Source organism: Globicephala melas, chromosome 19, assembly GCF_963455315.2.
Source record: "Globicephala melas chromosome 19, mGloMel1.2, whole genome shotgun sequence".
Classification (NCBI taxonomy): domain Eukaryota; kingdom Metazoa; phylum Chordata; class Mammalia; order Artiodactyla; family Delphinidae; genus Globicephala; species Globicephala melas.
Genome location: NC_083332.1, coordinates 45,576,743 through 45,601,318, shown reverse-complemented (window position 1 = coordinate 45,601,318; position 24,576 = coordinate 45,576,743). Strand labels below are relative to the sequence as shown.

Below are 24,576 nucleotides of genomic sequence, written 5' to 3'. Positions count from 1 at the left end.
ATTCCCTCTTCTCCACTTGCATAATATCCCATATTTCTATTAAAGCACATACTGCATTACTTTAAACTTGACTAATTTTATTTTCTCTCAACTGTGAACTTCACTAGAGTGATTTCCTCTTATATTGTGTTCTTAGTCCGGTAGAGGAGCTAAATAAATGTTGAATGAATGTTTAAATTAATTGTTGGTCTATCAGGTTGACAGTGTTAGTGAAGAGTGGATGGCATAGTTAAAAATACTGAGCTTGTGAGTGTGACATATGTATGGTATCAAACAAGTAAGTATGACCAGAAGAAGATAACTTGTCATATATTTTGTAACCCAGACTACCCTTCTCTACCAGAGTATTTGGTTTTGTTTGATTGATTTCAGGCAGAAATGGTAGCAAAAGTGAGACGAGAGGGAGGCCAATGTAGATTACCTTTTTACGATCATGCATCCAAATATGAAGATGTGAAATAAGCTTGTTTTCTTTGATATATTCATTTCTTTGGAAATTGCAATTTTAAAGAGTAAAATTACAGTTATGGAATTGAATATTTGGATTACATAGTAATTATTAAATTTTTAGTGAAAATGTGTGCACGTGTGCCTCTATGTACTTTTTGGAACAATCTTAAATTTATAAAACAGTTGTGAGTACAGTGCAAAGAACTTTCTTCTTTTTTCCTGAACCATTTGAGAGTAAGTTGCCAACATGATGCCACATCACCTTCGAATACTTTAGTATGTATTTCCAGCAAACAAGGATATTCTTCAAAATATTTTCTCCCATCCATAGGTTGTCTTTTTGTTTTTTCTATGGTTTCCTTTGCTGTGCAAAAGCTTTTAAGTTTAATTAGGTCCTGTTTGTTTATTTTTTGTTTTTAATTCCACTACTCTAGGAGATGGATCCAAAAAAATACTCCTGCGATTTATGGCAAATAGTGTTCTGCCTATGCTCTCCTCTAGCAGTTTTATAGTACCTGGTCTTATATTTGGGTCTTTAATCCATCTTGAGCTTATTTTTGTATATGGTGTTAGAGCATGTACTAATTTCATTCTTTTTTTTTTTGGCTGCATTGGGTCTTTGATGCTGCGTGCAGGCTTTTCTCTAGTTGCAGCAAGCAGGGGCTACTCTTCGTTGGGATGCGCGGTTTTCTCACTGCGGTGGCTTCTCTTGTTGAGGAGCATGGGCCCTAGAGCATGTGGGCTTCAGTAGTTGTGGCTTGCGGGCTGTAGAGCGCAGGTTCAATAGTTGTGGCACACAGGCTTAGTTGCTCCACGGCATGTGGGATCTTCCCGGACCAGGGATCGAACCCGTGTCCCTTGCATTGGCAGGAGGATTCTTAACCACCGCGCCACCAGGTAAGTCCCTAATTTCATTCTTTTACATGTAGCTGTCCAGTTCTCCCACCACCACTTACTGAAGACACTGTCTTTTCTCCACTGTATATCCTTGCCTAACTTGTTGTAGATTAATTGACCATAAGTGTGTCGGTTTATTTCTGGGCTTTCGATCCTGTTCTATTGATCTATATGTCTGTTTCTGTGCCACCACTATACTGTTTTAAAAATGAAAACACAACGATCTACTTGTATCTTAATCCTATAAAGCACATGTAAAATACTCAAGATCTGTGGATCTTTGGAGTTTGAGATGATAACAAGCTTACAGCCACTTTACCAATTTTTGACAGAAAAACATCAATGACAAATAATTACCACATTTCATGCAAAAGAAAATAATTATAATTTACCTTTTTAGGAAATTTTAAATCAATCAGGAGGAAAATGAAGACTCCTATAGCAAATTTAGCAAAGGATAAGAACAGACAATTCAAAAAGATACACAATGGCCAATATATACATGAAAAATATTCAATTTTAATGGCTAAAAGAATAAGACAGCATAGCATATGAAACTGTAATAGTCTTTAAAAAATAATACTTGGTGCTGGCAAAGGTTCCAGGAAATTGGTATTGCTAATGGATATAAACTGGTAAAACCTCTTTGGAGGCAATAAGGCAACAGGGTCATTGTATTTCAAATGTGTACATGCTTTTTCCCAGTAATTATACTTTTATAAATTTAAATTAAGAAAAAAAATATAGTTAAGTTTGCAAAGATATGCATATACAAAAATGCTCTCTGCAGCATTGTTTATAAAAATGAAAACCAGAAACATCCTAAATGTCATCAATAGAGTAGTTAAATAAATGATGGCAATGATGGTACATCCATATTATGAAATATAATGTAGCTATTAAAAATAAAAACACAGATCTATTTGGACCACAGAAAACATCTATAACTTATTGTTGAGTAAAGGAAGCAGGCTATAAATAGTATAAAACCATATAAAAATCCCATTTACATAAAAAATATATATATGTGCATAGAAATATAACAGTGGTTATCTATGAGAGGTGGGATCTTTTGTAACTTTTATTCTTTGTATTTGTTATATTGTTTGAAGTCTTTATAATTTAAAAAAAAGCTACATTATGTTCCATTTATTAACCTAGAGTGGTGTCCAAAACATTCTAAGAAAAAAAGCACAATATGATTCTATTTTAGAAAAAAATAAATAAATGTAAAATGCCCACATTGCGCAGAAAAGAATACAGAATGACATACTGTATGTCAAAATGTGAACAGTTGTTATCTCTGTATGGTAGGATTATATATTATTTTCCTTTTCTACTTTATATGCTTTATATGTAATACAATGACCTACCCTTTTTGTAATAAGCATAAAAGTATAATTGTATTATAATCTGAAAAAATTAAGTTTTCAATTTTTAAAAAATTTCTATGAAAAATATCTTAAACACCCCAAAAGAATAACTTGTCCTAAAAAATTAACATTCTTTCCTTCAATATATCTTCGACTTTTCCTCAAAATATCCAGAGAAAATTGGAGGTTCACATTCAAATAATGTTTAAAGGCACTAGGGCTTCCCTGGTGGCGCTGTGGTTGAGAGTCCGCCTGCCGATGCAGGGGACACGGATTTGTGCCCCGGTCCGGGAAGATCCCACATGCCACGGAGCGGCTGGGCCCGTGAGCCATGGCCGCTGAGCCTGTGCGTCCGGAGCCTGTGCTCTGCAACGGGAGAGGCCACAACGGTGAGAGGACTGCGTACAGGAAAAAAAAAAAAAAAGCACTAGCATAATGAAAACCATTATTTCATATAAACTTCATAATAACCCTGTTAGATAAAGAGGAAATGAGGATAAAAGGATAAAAAGAAATACGACTAGCAAAACATGAAACAGGTATTTTAAAATACTATGTTTCTTTTTTTTTTTAAGAGCTTTAACTTAAGCCATTTAAAAAATATTTATTTATTTATTTATTTTGGCTGCGCCGGGTCTTAGTTGTGGCCTGTGGGATCTTTAGTTGCAGCATGTGTGCGGGATCTAGCTCCTCGACCAGGGATTGAACCCGGGCCCCCTGCATTGGGAGTGAGGAGTCTTAGCCACTGGACCACCAGGGAAGGCCCAATACTATGTTTCCTAACTATAAATTCTGTACTTTTTCCCCCACCACAAAGGTACCTCTAGATTAACTGAATTGCAAATAAAATACAAAAGTAAGTTAATTTTTCCACAGAAGCCAGTCTGGTATTAACTATCTAAAGCTTTTTCCCTGTGTCTCATTCTCCCAAAATAAGAAAATGGAGCCTTAAAACACAGACACTCTGGACAATACAATCATTAGTAAAGAAGAGATTGCTGGCAGCACAGTTTCTCTTGCACTGGCACAAATTCTTGTTTTCAAACCCAAGAAACTTTGGTACTCTTATAATTCCTAAAGTCAGATATATCAAGAAACCACCCAAAGAAATATGGCCATAAACATAGAATGCCAAAAAGACCAATACCGATGTTTATTCTGCTTTATTTAAGATGTGATGTCTTCCACTTTTTCTTTGGCACTAATGATAGTAAAATAAAGGTATATTTTTTATTCTTTTCAAAAAAATATGTAGAAACTATATTCCAGTAATAATAACATCAACTTAAGTAGCCTATGCTAGGCACCCATTCTAAGTACTTTACTTCTATTAACTCATTTAATTCTCACAGCCCTACGCTGTAAGCTCTATTATCAACAGCACCTTACAGATGAGGAAACTGAGGCAAAGAGAGGTCAATGAACTTGTCCAAACTGCCACATAGCCAGTGTATAATATAACCTGAACCTGAACCCAGGCAGTCTTGCTCCAAGGCCCATATCTTTAGCCACTATACACACTGCCCTCTCCATATTATTAATATATTATTTTGGGAGAGAATATGGTAACAGAATGAGAAGAAAAGTTTTTTGAAATTGCCTTAATGTTTTTAAATTCTATATGGTCAGAGAATAAGAATATTGCTGTTGAACAAGAATACTGGCCCCATGGGACTTCCCTGGCAGTCCAGTGGTTAATTAAGACTCCATGCTTCCACTACAGGGGGCACGGGTTCTAACTCCGGTGGGGGAACTAAGATCCCGCATACTGCCCGGCGCAGACAAAAAAGAAAAAAGGAGTAAAAAAAAAAAAAAGAATACTGGCCCCACAAAATGGGATATGAAATGTTCCTATGTAGTTGGGCATTAGACCTTGGAACTGGATCCGCTATAGAGAATAGAGTCTCATGACATAACTTCTGTGTGATCCTTATTTCAATGGAGAAACTGAGTGAGGCAATAGAGCACAACTACCTGACTGAAATGTTAGAAAACAACTCACCTTTGAGACAATGTCTCAAAGACTCAGTGTCTTTTTTTATCCTTGGCCCAAAGGCAGCCATTTAAAAATATGTTTAGCAAAACTGAAAAATAATTACAATGGGACAATCTCTAACCTGTCAGGCTAAGGGGGGAAAAGTCTAGAAAAAGATATAGAATACAACTTGAAATTTACAGAACATTAAACTTAAAATATGACTGTCTAAACCACTTTAGAAGTTATTTTCTCCTTATAATCTTCTAACCTGAGACAAAATAACTGTGAACAACTTTCCAATATTTACAAGCTGAAATTCAACTGTTTTTTTTTAATGATACAAAGAAGAAATAATACTGTTCTGTAATGTGAAACACCTCTCCTGAAAAATCCTGAACTTTGACTAATATGGTTTTTTGGTTTTTAATAAATGCTCAAACCTAAAATTATCAGGAAACCATTCTGTTGTATATCATCACCTAATTGCCTAAAACAAGATTTGTCAATTTACTGGTTCATTCAGAATACTTGTATTAAATCACCTGGTATTTAGCACTCATTAAAATCTGTACCAAGAAGACATACAAATGTCAAAGTAAGGAGCTCTTTAGATATCTGGGGTGTCAGAGTCACCTATGATGAAAGACAAAATACACAGAGAGAATAATGAAAAACAAAGTAACAAAGTATCAAAAACAAACCCTTCCTGCTGCAGATCCAAAAAAAAAAAAAGAAAGAAAAAAGACACTTCTCTTTTATTTCCTGGATTTGGAATTCAAGAGCCTTACTTACCCTGAATACTCAAAGGAGAGATTTGAACCATCCTGAAGTTTCTAGTCAATCTTAGTTGAATACCAAAATTAGGGATATTGCTTTTTACTGTCTATTTATAGCTATTTTAACTCATAAAACTTTTTTACTCTCTTATTTTTATCCTTTGAATTTCCAAGTTGAATTTCCTTTGAATTTCCAAGTTGAAGTTTTATCTACATTTAAGGATTTTTAGCAATCCAAATGTGGATTTGCTTATCCGTCCTATTATAGCACATCCACATTTGGTTGTTACAAAGGTACTGTTCTCACAGGACACACCATCCAGTCCCTTTATGAAGAGCTATGCTTACTACAATCCATGATCTCTGCAATACGCAATTTATGGACAAGTAGATGAACAATATCCTACTAAAAAGGAAGCAGGAAAAGAAGAGGTCCAACACACTGGGAAGGACCCTCCCTGTAATGCTCTGGTCTATCTTTGTTCCAGAACTAGACAGTGGTGAATATTCAAATAGTTCTTAATGGAAGAAGGCCTAGAACCTTTTTTTCCCACCAATTTCCCTCTAAATTGGCATATCCAATGGATATGCTCTCTTCTGGGCAATATTATAGGGTCCAAACTACAGTGATTTTTCCAAAAGACCTTACTTCTCATAGTTCACTTTTTCTGTTTTATTTTGCTCACATAATAAACGACTGCTAAATTTCACTTTTAAATCTATTTGATTTGGGAGATTCCAAAATAGAATTTGTTTCTATGTTGGTTGACAGTTGATGTTTCTGAAAAGCCCTAACAAGTTCAAGAGATACTAGTATAGATCTATAGGAGAACAAAGCGCATCTAAATTTAAGGGAAAATGCACTTTGGGTTCACACAAATAAGCAAACAAGTATGGTGAGAACACAATCGGTAGCTATCTTTCAGCTCTAGGTTACCTTTCTATTTTTAGAATTAGCAGCCATCTCCCCTCTGAAGTTTGCCATCTCAAGCAGCCCATTGTAATTCCAACACATGAGTAAAGGCAACCGTGATTACAGACCTAATCTTAAGTATTCTTAGGAGTAAGTTGGTTTCTATTATTAGGGGAAATATTAAGCTTATAGGGTACTCGAGGAATCTATGATGCAATTAGTACTCGGTAAGAGCGCTAGTCAGTCTACAAAAATTATTGTATAAATTACCAAAGTGCCTAATTTATACCTAAAACATTATTTATTCATAAAGCCTATTCATACACAGATTAATATGCCTTTACCAGTAAACATACGAGTACTGGTCAAGATAAATTTAACTTCACTAAACTGAAGTAATGTTCAACATTGAATCATGTTCAAGTTCTCTCACTTATTCTCAAACTTAAAACTTGAGCTGTGGCAATAATTTAAGAAAACATCCTTTTAAACAGAAAATATTTTAGTAGTTGAGGACCATAACAAATCAAAGAAAAATAAATTAAGCACTTTCATGTTCACACAAAACAAATACTAAACTAGCCAGCAATGCCTCTTACTCAGGAACTCTGATGAATACAGTTATACCTATATTTAATCTAGCAGTATGTGAAATAGATGCATGTATATGTATACATGAATCACTTTGCTGTATACCTGAAACTAACACAACATTGGTAATCAACTATACTCTAAGACAAAAAGTTAAAATAAATAAATAAATAAAAGATACCATTAAGAAAATGAAAAAAAAAATCTAGCAGTTATCCAGGGTCTTCATTATCTTCTACTAATGTCTAATTAATAATACAAATACAAAGAGAACGTTTCAAGACAGTAGGGTTTATAGTTTCCACTGCTACAGAAGTGTATCTCACTTCACTTATGCAGTTTTTCTTCCTCCTAGCTCACTGTCACAATTCTGTGACATTTATTAGAAAACTGCAATCCTCTTGCTACTATTAAACATTTGCTTTCAGGAAATCAACAAAATGAATCAACCATGCATATTAATAGTCAAAAAAATTTCCAAACTAAACAAGGTTAATCTACTTCATGAATTTTTCAGTCATCTGTTGCCTAATCTTGCTCATCAAAATTTTTTGATTATTCAAGATGTAGCACACTCAGTATCTGATCATCCTATCTACATTTAAAGCACATTTAGATGATTTGGACAACTAAAATATACTGTGTTAAATGGGAAACTGAAAAAAGTCTCCCTTCCATGTGCCACCACACAATTACCTCTGTCTCAATAACTTTATAAAAAAAGTTAGTATATCTCAGAGTCTTAAAATTATTTTTTGTTTTTTTAACATTTTGTGTGTGTGGTAAAATATACATAAAATTTACTACTGTAGCCATTTTTTTAAGTCTACAATTCAATGGCATTAAGTTCATTCACAATGTTGTACAACAATCACCACTAGTATTCACTTCCAGAACGTTTTCATTGCCTCAAACATAAACTCTGTACCTATTGAAGAATACCTCCTCATTGCCCTCTCCCCATAGTCCCTGGTGACCACTATTCCACTTTCTGTCTCTATTCTAGATACCTCATGGAAACTTATAATATTTGTCCTTCTGTATCTGGCTTATTTCAATTAGCATATGTTTTCAAGGTTAATCCATGTTGTAAGATGATATCAGAATTTCATTCCTTTTTAAGGATGAATAATATTCCACTGTATGTACATACCACATTTTATTTATCCATTCATCTGTTGGTGGACACTTAGCTTTTAGTACACTCAGAGTTGTGCAACCATCATCACAATACATTTTAGAATATTTGTATCACTCTCAAAAGAAACCCCAAGCCCTTTAACTATAATCCCCCTCACTCCCCTCCACCCCAGGAACTACTAATCTACTTTCTGCCTCTCTAGATTTGTCTATTCTGTAGATTTCATATAAATGGAATCATACAGTATGTGGTCTTTCATGATTGGCTTCTTCCACTAAGCATACTGTCAAGATTCATCCATGTTCCAGCATGTATCAGTAACTGATTCCTTTTTATGGCCAAATATTATTCCATTAAACGGATATACTACATTTTGTTTATCCATTCATTCATTCGTTGATGGACATTTGGGTTGTTTCCATACTTTGGCTATTATGAACAATGCTGCTCTGAACATACGTATACAAATACACATGTATATTTTATGTGTACAGATGTTTTCATTTCTCTTGGGTATGTATCTAGAAGTGAGATTGCTGGATATGGTAACTCTATGTTTAACTCTTTGAGGAACTATCAGATTATTTTCCAAAGTGGCTGCACTGTTTTACATTCCCACCAGCAGTGTGTGAGGTGATTTCTCCACATCCTTGCCAACACTTATTATTATCTGTCTTTTTGATTATAGCCATCCTAGTAGGTGTGAAGTGGTATCTCACTCTGGTTTTGCTTTGCATTTCCCCAATGACTAATGATGTTGAAAATCTTTTTATATCCTTATCAATAGTTAACATATTTTTATTGCATCAGTGCTTTTATTTTAAAACATTTATGTTTAGCAATATATTAAAGTCAGTATGTTCTTAAATATAACAAATATGTTTAGTAGCACAAGCAGTATTTTGCTGCTTGCTATTAAACTAAATATACAGAAATAGTTGTCCTAATCAATAAAATGAAGTATAGTCAGACTCTTCATATTGTATTTGTTTATAGCCAGTCACCTAAGTGTTTCTCTCATTTAACTGACATGTTTTTGTTTAAATATAATCAATTCCTGTGCTCAAGAATGCCAATCAGGTGCAGCCACTACAGAAAATAGTATGAAGATTCATCAGAAAACTAAAAATAGAACTACATGATCCAGCAATTCCACTGCTAGGTATTTACCTTAAGAAAACAAAATCATGTCTTGAAAAGATATCTGCGCCCTCATTTTCACTGCAGCATTATTTACAACAGTCAAAACAAGGAAACAACCGAAGTGTCCGTTAACAAATGAATGGATAAAGAAGATGTCATACACACACACACACACACACACGCATGTGCGCACACACAAGAATATTACTCAGCCATAAATAAGAAGGAAATCTTGCCATTTAACACATGAATGGACCTTGAGGGCATTATGCTAAGTGAAATAAGTCAGAGGAAGACAAATACTATATGATATCACTTACGTGAGTAATCAAAAAATTATTTTCTTCAAAATTGAACTAAAAGATACAGAGAACAGATTGGGGGTTGTGGGGGCGGGGAAGGTGAGGGCTGTGAATTAAATGGGTGAAGGTGGTCAAGCTTCAAGAGAACCTTCTTATTTGAGTATTCCAGATTTAGTGAACAAATCCACCTACATTTGCATCTGAATTACCTAAACCTTTGTCTTTACTAATTAAATAGCTCCAATTTTTTAAAGGTCTAGGTTTCCACCTATAATCATTTTAATCCAATTATTATTCCAATTAAAGCTTTCTACATGGTTGTATATAACTAGAGCACAATCATTTCACACTTCCAATACTATTCCTTCCTTCTTTTCTGGATGTGGTATTCATTCATTCAAGCACCTTTTGGATATAAGCGCTTGTGCCAGATGCTAAGAGAATGTGAGGTATAGTCCCTGTCCTTGAGAAAAATACCATCCAGTATAACTTTTTAAACAAAACTGGACTTTACTAAATGTTCTTTATGGTTTACTGTGGCTTTAATTCCATGGCTGATTCTAATATTGTACAATTACCTTATTGTGGTTTCGGTTTCATTTCCTGAACACACGCATGATCTAGTACTTTATTACCAAAGCTCGGGCTTGCCTGGTGGCACAGTGGTTAAGAATACACCTGCCAATGCAGGGGACACGGGTTCGAGCCCTGGTCAGGGAAGATCCCACATGCCGCGGAGCAACTAAGCCCGTGGGCCACAACTACTGAGCCTGTGCTCTAGAGCCCACGAGCCACAACTACTGAGGCCTGCGTGCCTAGAGCCTGTGCTCCGCAACAAAAGAAGCCACTGCAGTGAGAACCCCACGCACCATAACGAAGAGTAGCCCCCACTCAACACAACTAGAGAAAGCCCGCGCACAGCAATGAAGACCCAACACACCCAAAAATAAATAAAACAAACTTATTAAAAATAAATACTAAAGCTCTCCTAAGTTTTGAGAGACCTTTCTCCAAATTATTTCCATAATTTTATTAACACTTAAAAACAATGATTAAAAAGAATAAAATACTTAAATGTTTAAAAAGTGTAAAACTTATACTCTGAAAACTACAAAACACTGTTGAAAGAAATTAAAGACCTAAATTAAAGGAAACACATCCCATGTTCATAGACGATAAGACTGAATACTATTAAGATGGCAATGCTCCTCAAACTGACCTACAGATTCAATGCAATCCCTATTAAAATCACAGCTCTCCTTTTTGCACATATTGAGAAGCTGATCCTAAAATTCAAATGGAAATTCAATGGATCCTGAATAACCAAAACAATCTTATAAAAGAAGAACAAAATTGGAAGACTCACTCTTCCCAATTTCAAAGCTACAGTAATCAAGACAGTGCGTTAGTAGCGTAAGAATAGACATACAGATGAATAGAAAAGAACTGAGAATCCAGAAATAAACCCATATGCCTATAGTCAACTGATTTTCAACAAGGTTGCCAAGACCATTCAAAGGGAAACAATAGTCTTTTCAACAAATAGTACTGGGGGCAATTGGATATACACATGCAAAAGAATGACACACCACAGGCTGTACACCATAGACAAAAATTAACTCAAAATGGATCAAAGACCTAAATGTAAGAGCCAAGAATATTAAACTCCCAGAAGAAAACACAGGTGTAAATATTTGTGACCTTGGATTAGGCAGCAGTTTCTTAAATATGACACAAAGCATAACCAACAACAACAAAAAAGATAAAGTAGACTTCGAGAAAATTAAAAACATTTGTGCATCAAAAGACACTACCAAGAAAGTGAAAAGACAGCTCACAGAACAGGAGAAAATTTTGGCAAATCATATATCTAATAAGGGACTTGTATAAAGAATATATAAAGAACTCTTACAATTCAACAATGAAAAGACAAATAATTCAATTTTAAAATGAGCCAAGCCTTGAACAGACATTTCTCCAAAGAAGATATATTAATGGCCAATAAACATATGAAAAGATGCTCAACATCATTAGTCATTAGGTAAATATAAATCAAAACCACAGGAGACTGCTTCATACCCAACTAGAGATAGCTATAATCAAAAAGCTAAGAGTAAGTGTTGACAAGAATGTGGAGAAATCAGAACCCTCAAACATTGCTGCTGAAAATGTGAAATGGTGCAGCCACTGCAGAAAGCAGTTTGGCAGTTCCTCCAAAAGTTAAATATACAGTTACCATATGATCCAGCAATTCCACTCCTAGGTATATACCCAGAGAAATGAAACGCGTGTACACCCAAAAACTTGTACACAAATGTGCATAATAGCCAAAATAACCCAAATGTCTATCAACTAATAAATGAATGGATAAACATAGTAGTATGTAACCATCTAATGGAATATTATCCACCCATAAAAAGAAATGAAATACTGATACATGCTAAAACATGAATGAACCTTGAAAACATTATGCTAAGTGAAACAAGAAGTCACAAAAGACCACATATTATATGATTTCTTTTATATGAAATGTCTAGAATAGGCAAATTCATAGAAACCAAAAGCAGATGAGTGGCTACCAGGAGCTGGGGATGTGGGAGGGAATGGGGAATGACTGCTAAATGAGTAAGGGGTTTCTTTTTGGGGTGATGAAAATGTTCTGGAATTATATACTGGTGCTGCTTACACAACACTGTAAATGGACTACAACTCACTGAATTATACACTTTAAAACTGTTAAAATGAGGACTTCCCTAGTGGCGCAGTGGTTAAGAATCCACGTGTCAATGCAGGGGACATGGGTTCAATCCCTGGTCCAGGAAGATCCCACATGTCGTGAAGTAACTAAGCCCATGTGCCACAACTGCTGAGCCTGCGCTCTAGAGCCCACATGCCGCAACTACTGAGCCCATGAGCTGCAACTACTGAAGCCCGTGCACTCTAGGGCCTGCGTGCCACAACTACTGAGTCTGTGTGCTGCAACAAATGAAGCCCACATGCCTAGAGCCGGTGCTCCACAACAAGAGAAGCCACTGCAACGAGAAGCCCACGTACCTCACGAAGAGTAGCCCCCACTCACCGCAACTAGAGAAAGCCCGCACGCAGCAACGAAGACCCAATGCAACCAAAAATAAAAAATTAAAAAAAAATTTTAAACTGTTAAAATGATAAACTTTATGTTCTATGAATTTCACCTCAATTAAAATAAAAAGATAATCAGGAACCAAGTCTTTAAGAATGTGGATTTCACCCTAAAACCCATGGACACCATTACAGGATTTTTAAGTAAGCAATATGATTAGATCTGTATTTTAGGAAGACTAATCCTGCACAACATAGTGCTGTGAATGCCTAAACCTTAGTATATAAATTTAGCAACATCTTATTTGGGTGTTCAGAAGCTTATGCATAGTAATAAAATCCTGGTTTCTTGCTACATCTTGAGTAAGTATGTTTGTCAAATAACTTACCTGTAGATATAAATTTTATTTTACTTATTTAACAAATACTTATATAGTGCTTACTATGTGCCAAGCATTATTCCAAGTTCTTCAGAAATATTAACTCATCCAATCCTCATAACAAATATATGAATCTACTATCTCCACTTTATAGAAGAACAAACTGAGGGAAGAAAGGTTAAGTAACTTGCCTAAAATCACACAGCTATTAAGTAATGCGTGTTTTTGAAACTGGGTTTCTATTCACAAGTCAGATAAATAAATGGGACTTTGATTTACTTATTATTATCTCTACCACTTTTAATTTCTAAGAAAAACTTCATATTCTTCTATTTCAACTCTTCTGTTTATTTGTTCGCAATTCACTATGCACTAAACTATTTTTTCTGTGCAGAATTTACAGTGTTGATTCTATCCATTCTTGTGAAGTTTGATTGAAAAACATTCTCAAGAAAATTATTTTTTAGTTTTTATTTACTATATACTATAAACATGTTATTTATGTTTACTATAACAGAGTAGTAATTTGGTTAACTAATTACTTTCTGTTCTTCAACTACTTCATTACCCAGTTTTTTTTTTTAAGCAATGAGTTTTTTAAAGGAATTAAGTAGTAATTTTATCCAAAGCATGTTATTCAAGTATTATATATAAATTTCCATCCTGTACTCAATATTATAGGTCAAAATAAACTAAGAAAATGAAAAGTTCTTCAAAAATAATTTTAAAATTATAAAATTCAACTATATGTTTGTATTTCCCATTCATTCACTCTACATTAGCCTAATAGTCTAGAGAGTATGACCTAACAATAAAAATGAAAAAGGAATATAGAAAAAAGTCTTGGAGGTCACAATACAATTTTATAAAAACTTACTCAAGTAAATTTTTGATTTACAGTGTTTCTAAAGTACTTATAACTGCCCATTATCTAGGCACTTATAAATTGAGCCTATAATGTTCACAAGTTATAAATTTATAACTTGTGAACATTAATTTATTATCATTAATTAGCATTTACAGTAGTATTTTTACAGTTAAGCACAAGAGAGTACTCACATGGGACAGAAAGCTCATATTGTTTTTACCTAATTTTTGCTTAACCTACAGAAATAATCAGAGTACAAATAAGTACATACCCCCTACCTACATACTCTTCAGCTCCATAACCCTCTGAAGACTAAAACTATTTTAAAAAGAAAGTTTAAAGTTTTAAACTTCATTTTACAGTTATTAAGTATAGGGGCAAACTATATGCTCAGGTATACTTCGCACATAAGTATTTTCCTATTAACAAATAGAAACTTCATATTAACTTCATTCTTCATTCCAGACTGAATTACAAAACCCTTTAAAACTCTGTGTTATCACTGTTTATTTACATACAATCTCTTTTACTAAACTATAAGCAATATGTGGCCAGGATATATGGGTGAATTCACTTTGAGTGAATAAATAATAATAATATTATTATTATAATATTACTATGTAATACTATAACTATAATAATATTATGACTAAGTAACCTTGCACATAAGCATAAAAAAATCATCTCTAAAAAACTACACTTGGCTACATTATAGAATATAGGAATATATAAGAGAATAAAAAATGCCTTATTAACTTTATGCCCTTTAAAAAACTAGTTTTCCTTTGTAGAAGGTTATGGTGGTTGAATAACAAAAGTTAAAGAGAAAAGAGTACACACTGTATACTGTAAATATAGTGTGTACTGCATAAATCCACTTAAACAAAATTCTGAAGAAAGGCAAAACTAATCTTTGGTAAGGAAAAACATCAGTTTTCCTGAGGGGCTGGAGTGGGCAGAATTTACTACAAAAGATCAAGAGGCAGCTTAACGGGATGACTGAAATGTTCTGTATCTTGTCTGTAGTGATTACACAAATGTATACACCTGTTAAAAACTCAAGGAACACTTGAAATGGGTGTACCTGTGTACCTCTATAAGGATGGTTTGTTTTTCTAAAAGAGAGGAAAGAAAGGATACAAGAACAGCAGAACCAACAAGCAAAATGTAGAGAGTACCATGAGAAAATGGAGACATGGGTAGAATGGGAAGATTGGGGGAAAAAAAGAGACAGACAATGGAAAGAAGAACCAAAGTAAATTAATAGGGCCCTATGCAAAATATCACTATTCGTATAGCATTTCATAGTTTTCAAAATCCTCTAACATTATTTCAGTTATTCTTCCTCACAACTCTTAGGTAAGCAAGCCTGATGACAATGTCTCTGCTGAAGAAAAGGAATGCTTACACTATTTTCCACATGGTCTCAAGGCTTAACTAGAATTAAAACGCAAATTTTCTACTGCCTAACAGAATTTTCAGGAAGTTCAAAAACAACCACCAACCACGACAATAAATAGAACTAACTCCCAATGCTCTATGAGTACTGCTTTTTCTGTTACTCATCTCTTCTCAGGTTTAGTTACGCTCTGAAACATACCAGCAGAAATAGGGTGCAATGACTTCTATGCTTCCATAAAACTACTGCCAAAGAAATCAAGAGCCCCATGGCATCTTCCGTTTTTAAAGCAGTTCTCCTTAGGTGGTGGCTTGCCCTTCCTTTTCACTTTTGAGCACCATCAACAGTCAAAACAGAGGTGGTTCAACCAGCAGTGTGCTTCAGCAAAATCTTGATTTACATGCACCAAAGCCAGGAAATGATTTGCTAATTTTGAGTGCTAAAATATTCCTAAAAAGGGTTATCATCATAATCTTTACTGATTTTTTGTGTGGCTTATAGAATTTCCCTCCTTACTTTATGGGAACTGTTAAGCTAAAGAAATCTACACAAAGTACTCTTTATATACCATCTGAACAGTGGTGTAATCTTTTTAGGGCCTGAAGTGTAAATGCCAATTATCAAATGTTTGTATTGTAAGAAAGTTAAGTATAAACTCAAAACTCTGGGGTAAAATAGTCAAGTTTCAAATACCAGCCTCCTCCACTAGCTATGTAACCTTAAGAAAATCAGTGAATCCCTCTGTACCTCAGTTTCCTCGTTTATGAAACAGGGATACTGATACTATCTCACAGGACTTTTCTGAGGATTAAACGTGGAAAATATCTGTAAAATGCTGGTACATACAAATTGCTCAAAAAATGACTTCAATTATTACTAACACTGAATTTATTATTCTTTATTCTCTTTACCAACACTTTCTTTTGACATGTCCTACAAAGACTGCTTTACATAGATTTTTTAAAACTAAAACTAAATTTATAAAGATAAGAGTAATCAACTTGGCTCACTATTTATTAGTAACTTTTCTGTTCTTGTCTCACCTTCAAAACCAACTACCAAATTTACTAAAGGACTAATAATAACATTTCTGAATGGGAAAGAAATGATAAGGATTCATGGCTGGTCAGCAGTAATAATCAGTACCTACTTATCAAATAAATATTAAAAATAAAAGCAAGAGAAAAAATCTATTTTTAAGTTATTAAGAATAAATAAAAGTAACTGAAAAATCTCATGTATCACATCTTTAGTTGAAACCATCAAATATATAGATCCTTCATCACAACATCAGGTTTTATTTACATTTGGAAGCTGAAATCATTACCTGTAGTTAATCCATAGACTATTTCTACCTTTTCATTCAAATACATGTTTATAATTAGTGTATATACCTCATTAGTTTTTTAACCTTGATTTTTATTAAGGCAACAGGAAATAAAAGACGTGACTCTCTTTCATGTAACTTGAAATAAAATCTTAGCAACAAGAAAAGAGCGTAAGATAATAAGCAACATATCTATTGAAGAAAGTCTTTTACTTCTCATAAAGTTAGCAGAATTATCCTGTCACTACATAATCAGGCCCAACTGGTATCTCAGATTAATTTGATCTTTATTTTTTTCTAATTACCTGTTATTCTTAATAGAAAATAATCCGATGGGTCAACTTTTTCTAATAAAAAGTGGTTATTTTTATATATAACATTGACCACAATAAGAAATGTTTATCTGTACTACCATTTTCAAGTTTTAGGGGACTCCTGGAATAAATACAGTAGAGTCAAGAATGAATCAAGAGCAGACCAAGGACCATCTGATTAAATATGAATTTCTATCATCTTATTGTAACAAGCAATAGAATTCCAGTATTGAATAAAAATAAAAATTAAAAAAGCAGAGTTTAGGAAGAGACACAAAAACAAATGATAGGAAATCAGAGAGTGATGGATCCTAGAAACAAAAAGTTGGCAGGAACTAGGTATGATTCTGTCATATGTTTGAAATTCATTTCCATAATTATTTCCTCAATAATATTTTTAGTTTATTAAGTATGGAGCAATAGAGAATACTAGATACTAAACAAGAAAAGAATCCAATAGATTACTTTTAATGTTAAATACTTTCAAAAAGTCCTTTCCAGTAAGATATCTTCATACATTTCATCATGTTAAGAGTTAATGGCCTGGGGCTTCCCTGGTGGCGCAGTGGTTGAGAATCTGCCTGCCAATGTGGCGGACACGGGATCGAGCCCTGGTATGGGAAGATCCCACATGCCGCGGAGCAACTGGGCCTGTGAGCCACAACTACTGTGCCTGAGTGTCTGGAGCCTGTGCTCCACAACAAGAGAGGCCGCGACAGTGAGAGGCCCGCGCACCGCGATGAAGAGGGGCCCCCACTCGCCGCAACTAGAGAAAGCCCGAGTACAGCAACGAAGACCCAACACAGCCAAAAATAAATAAATAAATAAAATAAATTTATGGAAAAAAAAAAAGAGTTAATGGCCTACCTTACGAACACAGGCCCTAGGAAAGAAATAAATCAGGCTTAATGGTAATTCAGAAATATTCCATAAAATCAGTAAAAACACTGTTACTATTTTTAGGATTTTCATTTTTGAACTATAAAGTAAAATTATGCATGGTACAATATCAAACAGATTGAGAGTAGTTAAAAAAAAAAGGTTATTTTCCCCTTACTCAATGTAATATTTCATATTTTCTTTTAATTTGATCCATATGTAATTTCTTAACTCACTTTTAAAAGCATTTAAAAATTTTAATCCATTGTTTTTATTACTTTACTTCTTCCAATTTGCTTATATTATTTTTCCTGTTTTATCTGATTTTTCTACCATCTTATCTTACATCTCTATAGGTACTTCTAGAATGACCTCTTATTATTTGCTTATTTAGTTTAATTTTTAATCTCAGTTTTTATATAGCAAACTATATATGCCAAAATCAACATTTTTTAATACAGAAAGTGTAAGAAATGGCAACTTTTTTTTCCTGTAGTTGAACATTTTTTCCAGGTCCTCCAAAGAAGAACCCTAGCCTTAAAGTCTGAACACTGTAAGTGTAAACCATTTTATTTTTTTAAAAATATATACAAACTACCTTCTTTAAAGAGGTACGGAAAATGCAAAAATAGAATCAAAAAGTAAAAATCTGTAGTATATACTTTTGTCCAGGATTTTTTTCTATGCAAGCTATTTTTAATATAATTGCAACAATATCTTTTATTTACTTATTAGGAGTTTCACATGTAATTATGGGGTCACCAGAAACATTATTTTAATGGCTACATATCATTACATTAAATAGCTAAACTCTTTTCCCATTGTCAGGCAATCACCAAATTAAATAAAACGGTATTAGCAGAACTATGCAGGGTGACGGATGTTAACTAGACTTATTATGGTGATCACTTCCCAATATATATAAGTATCAAATCACTGTTGTGAATTTGAAACTAACATAATGTAATATGTCAACTATATCTCAAGTAAAAAATAAGAAACTAATTTCCTATTCTTTTGTGTGTGTGTGTGTGCGGTATGCGGGCCTCTCACTGCTGCGGCCTCTCCCGTCGTGGAGCACAGGCTCCGGACGCGCAGGCCCAGCAGCCACGACTCATGGGCCCAGCCGCTCCGTGGCATGCGGGATCCCCCCGGACTGGGGCACGAACCTGCGCCCCCTGCACCAGCAGACGGACTCCCAACCACTGCGCCACTAGGGAAGCCCTAATTTCCTATTCTTGAAAAGGGGGAGAGGGAGTAGAAGGACCAGCATTGATATGAAAGATAAATGCAAACTGAATAGTAAAGAGATTTTAAATCTATTTTTGAAGCTAAATACCCAACTGTAGGTTTTCCAACCTTGTCTTCCTTAAAAAAAAAAAAAAAAACAACTTTTAATTTGTAAAACCTATGTTCTCTAAAAAATTTAACAAATTGTATGATAATAATTAAATTCCCTTCACACTGGGCTGAGTTTTTTAGTTATTAGATAGAAATCTAGACTACTGGACTTCCCTGGTGGCACAGTAGTTAAGAATCTGCCTGCCAATGCAGGGGACACGGGTTCGATCCCTGGTCGGGGAAGATCCCACATGCCACGGAACAACTAAGCCTGTGTGCCACAACTGCTGAGCCTGCGTGCCTAGAGTTCGTGCTCCACAACAAGAGAAGCCACCGCAATGAGAAGCCCGCACACCACAATGAAGTGTAGCCCCCACTTGCCACAACTAGAGAAAGCCTGCACGCAGCAACAAAGACCCAACGCGGTGGCGGGGGGGGGGGGGGGATTAAACCATTAAAAAATACTTTGTTTAAAAAAAAGGAAAAAAGAAACCTAGACTATTGATGTAAAGCATACATACATAAATATTACTAGACAATACTTCATATTATATATCGTAGGGAGTCAGTACAGTATGGTACTTAAGATAACAGATTCTGAAGTGAGACTACCTGAGCTGGAATCTTGGCTCTACAACTTACCAGCTGTGTGACTCTAGGTAAGTTACTGAAACTCCCTATGCCTCCTTAGCTTCCTCATCTGTGAAATGGGGTAATAGTAACAATCTCAAACAGCTGTTATGAGAATTCAGTGAGTTCATATTTGTAAAGTTCCTGGCACATAGTAGGAACTATATAGATGGCTGTTTAAATTTTTATAATTTTAAATTTAATTTTTCAAATTTAGCTAACATTTATAGAGCTTACTATACACCAGGTTAAATGCTTTACACGAATTTGCCTCAAATAATCTTAACAACACCTCTGATGAAGATATTATTGCCCCCATTTAAAACAGAGAAAATTGAAGCACAGAAAGATTAAATGACTAAGCTGAGGTCACACACAAACATCAAACAAGGATTTGAACCCAAGTCTGACCACATAACCTACAAACTTAGCACAGATTGCTCTTATACACTAGGAGCAGTAGCCTCCTGCTGTACAATATCTTGCTGAAATAAGAATTTTTTGTATTTCCTGGAATACAGTATTTTAAAAAGTAATATAAAAAATATCAATATGATACAAAAGTATTTATACATGAAATGATTATGATGTCTGGTATTTGCTTTAAAATAATACAGCTTGGGGGGAGGAGAGAGGATTAAAAAAACAAGAGTAGACATACTTTGATAGCTATTAAAGTTTGGTGATGGGTACCACCAAACCCATAAATAAATAAATAAACCCATAAACCCATAAATAAACAAAATGATGTGTTCATCATTTTATTCTCTCCACTTCTGTGTATTCTTTAAAATGTCCATAATAAAAGGTTGAAAATAGAAATAGGGTACATAGATTAAATCCTTTCATCACACAAGCAAACAACTTTCTTATGATACCTTGTATCAAAGATATGAGAACATGACATACTTGATACTTATACATTTTACAACTTATATATAATCAATAAAGGGTGGTATTACTTTAAATAATTGAGTATCCTCTCAACCAAAATGAAAAATTAGTGAAAGTATTTTGGCATAAACATGTAAATATACATACTAGATTGTTGCCTGCATTTCCATCAACTTGTTAAAAATATTTGCTTAAATAATTAACACTCGTTTTTTTTTTCTTATCTTTCTCCTGCCTGATAATCTCTATGATTATAACACTCTGGTTTGCTGCCCAGAAAATGGATGAGTTTTTGTACAGACAAATATAACTCCACAACATGGTCACAAATTGAACAATACAAATAGAAACAACAAATCTACTTCACTAAGAAACACTTCTAAAAATTCCTTGCCTCAAAGTGTAGTTGATTTTCATACTAATATATACCATAGGTATATATATACCTATGGACTTTTTATAAGTATAAATATAATCAATAATTAATCTGAGAACTTTTATATGCTTTAAATTATAGTTAAAACAATTTAGCTGATACTAAAGGAAAAAAAATTTATTAAGCCAGACACTATACTAGGCATTTTCATACACATTAGCTCACTAAATTTAAGAGATTATATACATCTTTATAAAAGAACATTAAAGTTTAGAGAGGTAAAATCAGTTGCCCAAGGTCACAGAGCTAAAGGTCACAAGTAGCTAAACTGGTATTCAAATTTAAGCTTAATTACAAAACCCACTTTTTCCCTTGACACCTACACTCAAGTCGAACTTAAATATTTAGGGCCTTTTTTAAGTGGACCATAAAATGCTTATGTTACTGGTTACATATATATTTTACAGTGGCAGCCTGGCTTTGGGTAAAGAGCACCAACTACAACACAAAAGCACTGTTTGTTTCTACTACCGTATGATTTTTTCCCCCCCAAGTCTCTTAATTTCAGCCTCAGGTTACTCATCTTTATAATAGGAAAATTAATATCCTTGCTGTCCAGTTCCCAGGATTACATGATTCAAAAATGACATACGTGAAATCACTTCAAAAACTGCAAAAACAAGTAGTCCTTTTTTTTGTCTTAAAATGCTAAAAACAACACAGAATAATGTTTTCTAAAGTAATCGTCAGCTGTTTAAATTATGCTACACATTCTAACATTTCCAGAACTTTCTAAAACCCTTTTTTCTAAGCATAGCTCAATCATCATCTCTATTACTTGGCTTTCCTTATCCTTAAAAATGATGCAAGAGTAATGACATCAATGCTTCTGTAATAAATAATTAATATGCCATTCTGAAATGCTCAGCATATGAAAGTTCTAAATTCTGACTTTCCAAACTAAATATGTGTTTGGTGTCACTCTTTTAGTTATGTTCATGATCTTAATGTTTGAGCCTTTTCATATTCAGTTTGTTTTGTAAAAAACTAGAATCAAGATATGGAATTCTACAGTAGAATACCCAACACATAATTTTTAATAGTTTTGTGGGGTTTTTTCCCAAGGCTTCTCGAAACAGATAAAATAGCTAACAAGGACATCAAACACAGTAACAAAATCCACTAAAACATTCAGCTGCTCTAAAAGAAGGATCAGGCTCTTTAGGAGAAAACTAGATTGTATGAGTTTGCAAAGTTTAACACTTTCTCATTTAAACTCCATTTCAGAGAAAGCCTTTGCATACTCACACAATATGCTTTAAAATGGCACTTTGCTGACCTTCCAATAGTCCAGCTCTATGAAAATTCTGTGATGGGTGTAACTTCAGAGAATCTGAAAAACACAAAAAGCATTAAGTACTTTTTATGCTGAATGACTTAAAAAAAAAAGCCAAGGATAGCATACATCTCTTATATAATTGTCACGTAATTTTAAGAGCTGAAGTCCCTATCTGTGAATATATTCTCGCAAAAGAAGGCTGAATTGCCTCTACACTGGTCTCTATACTAAACTTAGATTTTCATAAAGCATTTGTTTCATGGAAAATTATCTGATGATTACTGCACAAACGGTGTTAATGTCTTGACTATTCTTAGCACCCAACTGTACCACATTAGCCCTTCTCTAAGAATCACCTCTAGATATCGTCTCTTCCTTTCTGACACTCAAAACTACAATATTTCCAAACTATTTCAGGATGGTGACTGCCAACTAAAGTCATCAGAGCAACAGACAATGGCTACAGTTACTAAGTAGGACTCTGTGTACAAACTCAATCGTCAGTCTATAAAGTCCAGCACCTTCCAGAGAAAACCACCTCATTCTGATTCACTTCAACAATTTTAAATACATGAATGTTAAGCTGAAGACCCCCTTTTTGCAGGGGGTGGAATCAGCGGATGGATACATCAAATCAAAAACCGAAGAAACCCTGAATTTCTCAGGAAGGAGGTTCACAATGGCACACAATGTTTTTTTTAACATGGTAAAATAGCCCAGTTATGTCTTTTGCCCCCTCCCAGTAATTTAAAAAGTGACTAAGAGTGCAGTGGGAGCATTTTGGTTTGATGGCCCTTGCACAAGGAACCTGTTCTAACACATTCTTGTGGTGTCCAGTATAGGAATTTAACCCCAGTAGCGATCAGCTCAAGTGTTAATATTTTATATCCCGGGAATCCCCTTCAGGCCTTAGCCAAAAGAGTTTTAAAACGGGAAACTGTGTCCGATGCCCCCTCCCTGCAAGGAGCCCTGGAACGGCAACGAAAGAGAAAATTCTCAAAGGGCAGCAACTGTGCCTGAGCCGGTACCCCTGGGACAGAAGAGGAATAAAACTAATTCAGGGAGAGCACCCCTCTCTTTGTAAAACAGAGGCAGAAGTAAGTAATTAGAATGCCACAGAAGTGCAAAGAGAGGAAAAAAACAAAGAAAGAAAAGGAAAGAAAATTCGGGCTCTTTCCAGACATAAGATGACGAGGAAAGAAGGACGCCTGGTCGAGGGGGGCCGTCCCAACAAGGGGAGGGAGTGGACTAGGCCGGAGGGAGAGGGGGGCAGAACGACGGCGCACAAACAACCTGGAGAGGGAGAAAAATGGTGACCCTGAACCCAGAACCCTCTCCAGGCTATGCCACCCGTTTGGGGGCAACTTTGCCGGGGACGATGGTCCTGGTAAGAGGAGCCGCAGCAGCCGGATCGCGGCGGCCCCAGCGCAGGGCCCAGTCCGGGGTGATCCCCGAGCCGGGGAGGCCAGGGCCGGCCGCTCGAGGAGGGTGGCGGGGCCCGACCGCCGAGGAGCGCTCAGAGCCACCGGGTCCGCAGAGACCCGGGGGCCGACGGCATTTGGGCCCCGTGCGGCCGGCGGCTCCGCGGGGGAGGGGCCGCCACTCCTCCCTGGCCCCTTCCACCAACCCCCGACCTCCTCGGCCTCTCCCCACCCCCCAAGACAAGCCATCCCGGCAGGGGCTCGGCAGCCGCCCCCGACCGGGACCCCTCCGGCTCCGCGGCGCTGGGCCTCCCCGCCCCCACGCCCCAGCCCCCAGCCTGACTCACCTCGCGAGTACAGGGACTTGGGCGACTCCAGGTCTAGGTCCGCGCTGAGCAATGAGATGAAGTCCGAGGGCATCGCAGCTCGACCCAGCCCGGCCCGAGGGCAGCGGGAGGGGGGGAGCGGCGGTGGCGGCGGCACCTCCTCTCCGGGACCGCGGACACCGAACCGGGGGCGGCAGGCGAGGGCGGCTGCCGCTGCCTCCTCCTCGAGGGCAGTGACTTCCACTGAGCCGAGGACCGAGGAAACGGCGTCGGGGTGGAGGGGAAACTCCACGGAGACTAATTTTCGGCGAGCCAGGAGGGGGGTTCAGGGCGGGGAAAGGGAGGGGGAGAGCCAACGGGTCCGTTTCGTGCTTCTCCTCAGCGAAAACTGACGGTCGCTGCCGCCACCGCCGCCGCCGCCGCCGCTGACAGGAATC

General features: G+C 36.0%; 1 protein-coding gene across 1 annotated transcript in view; it reads right to left on the bottom strand.

Annotated features, from left to right (window-relative positions):
* The window catches only part of NFAT5 (nuclear factor of activated T cells 5), a 131,823-nt gene extending 107,429 nt beyond the window's left edge, over positions 1–24,394 (bottom strand). Inside the window, exons 1-2 of the mRNA XM_030863494.2 lie at positions 24,161–24,394; positions 22,393–22,446 (exon numbers count right to left, since the gene is read on the bottom strand). Coding sequence (XP_030719354.1) covers positions 22,393–22,446; positions 24,161–24,233 — 127 coding nt within the window. The 5' untranslated portion in view covers positions 24,234–24,394. The remainder of the gene's footprint in view (positions 1–22,392; positions 22,447–24,160) is intronic.
* Positions 24,395–24,576: the final 182 nt, after the last annotated feature.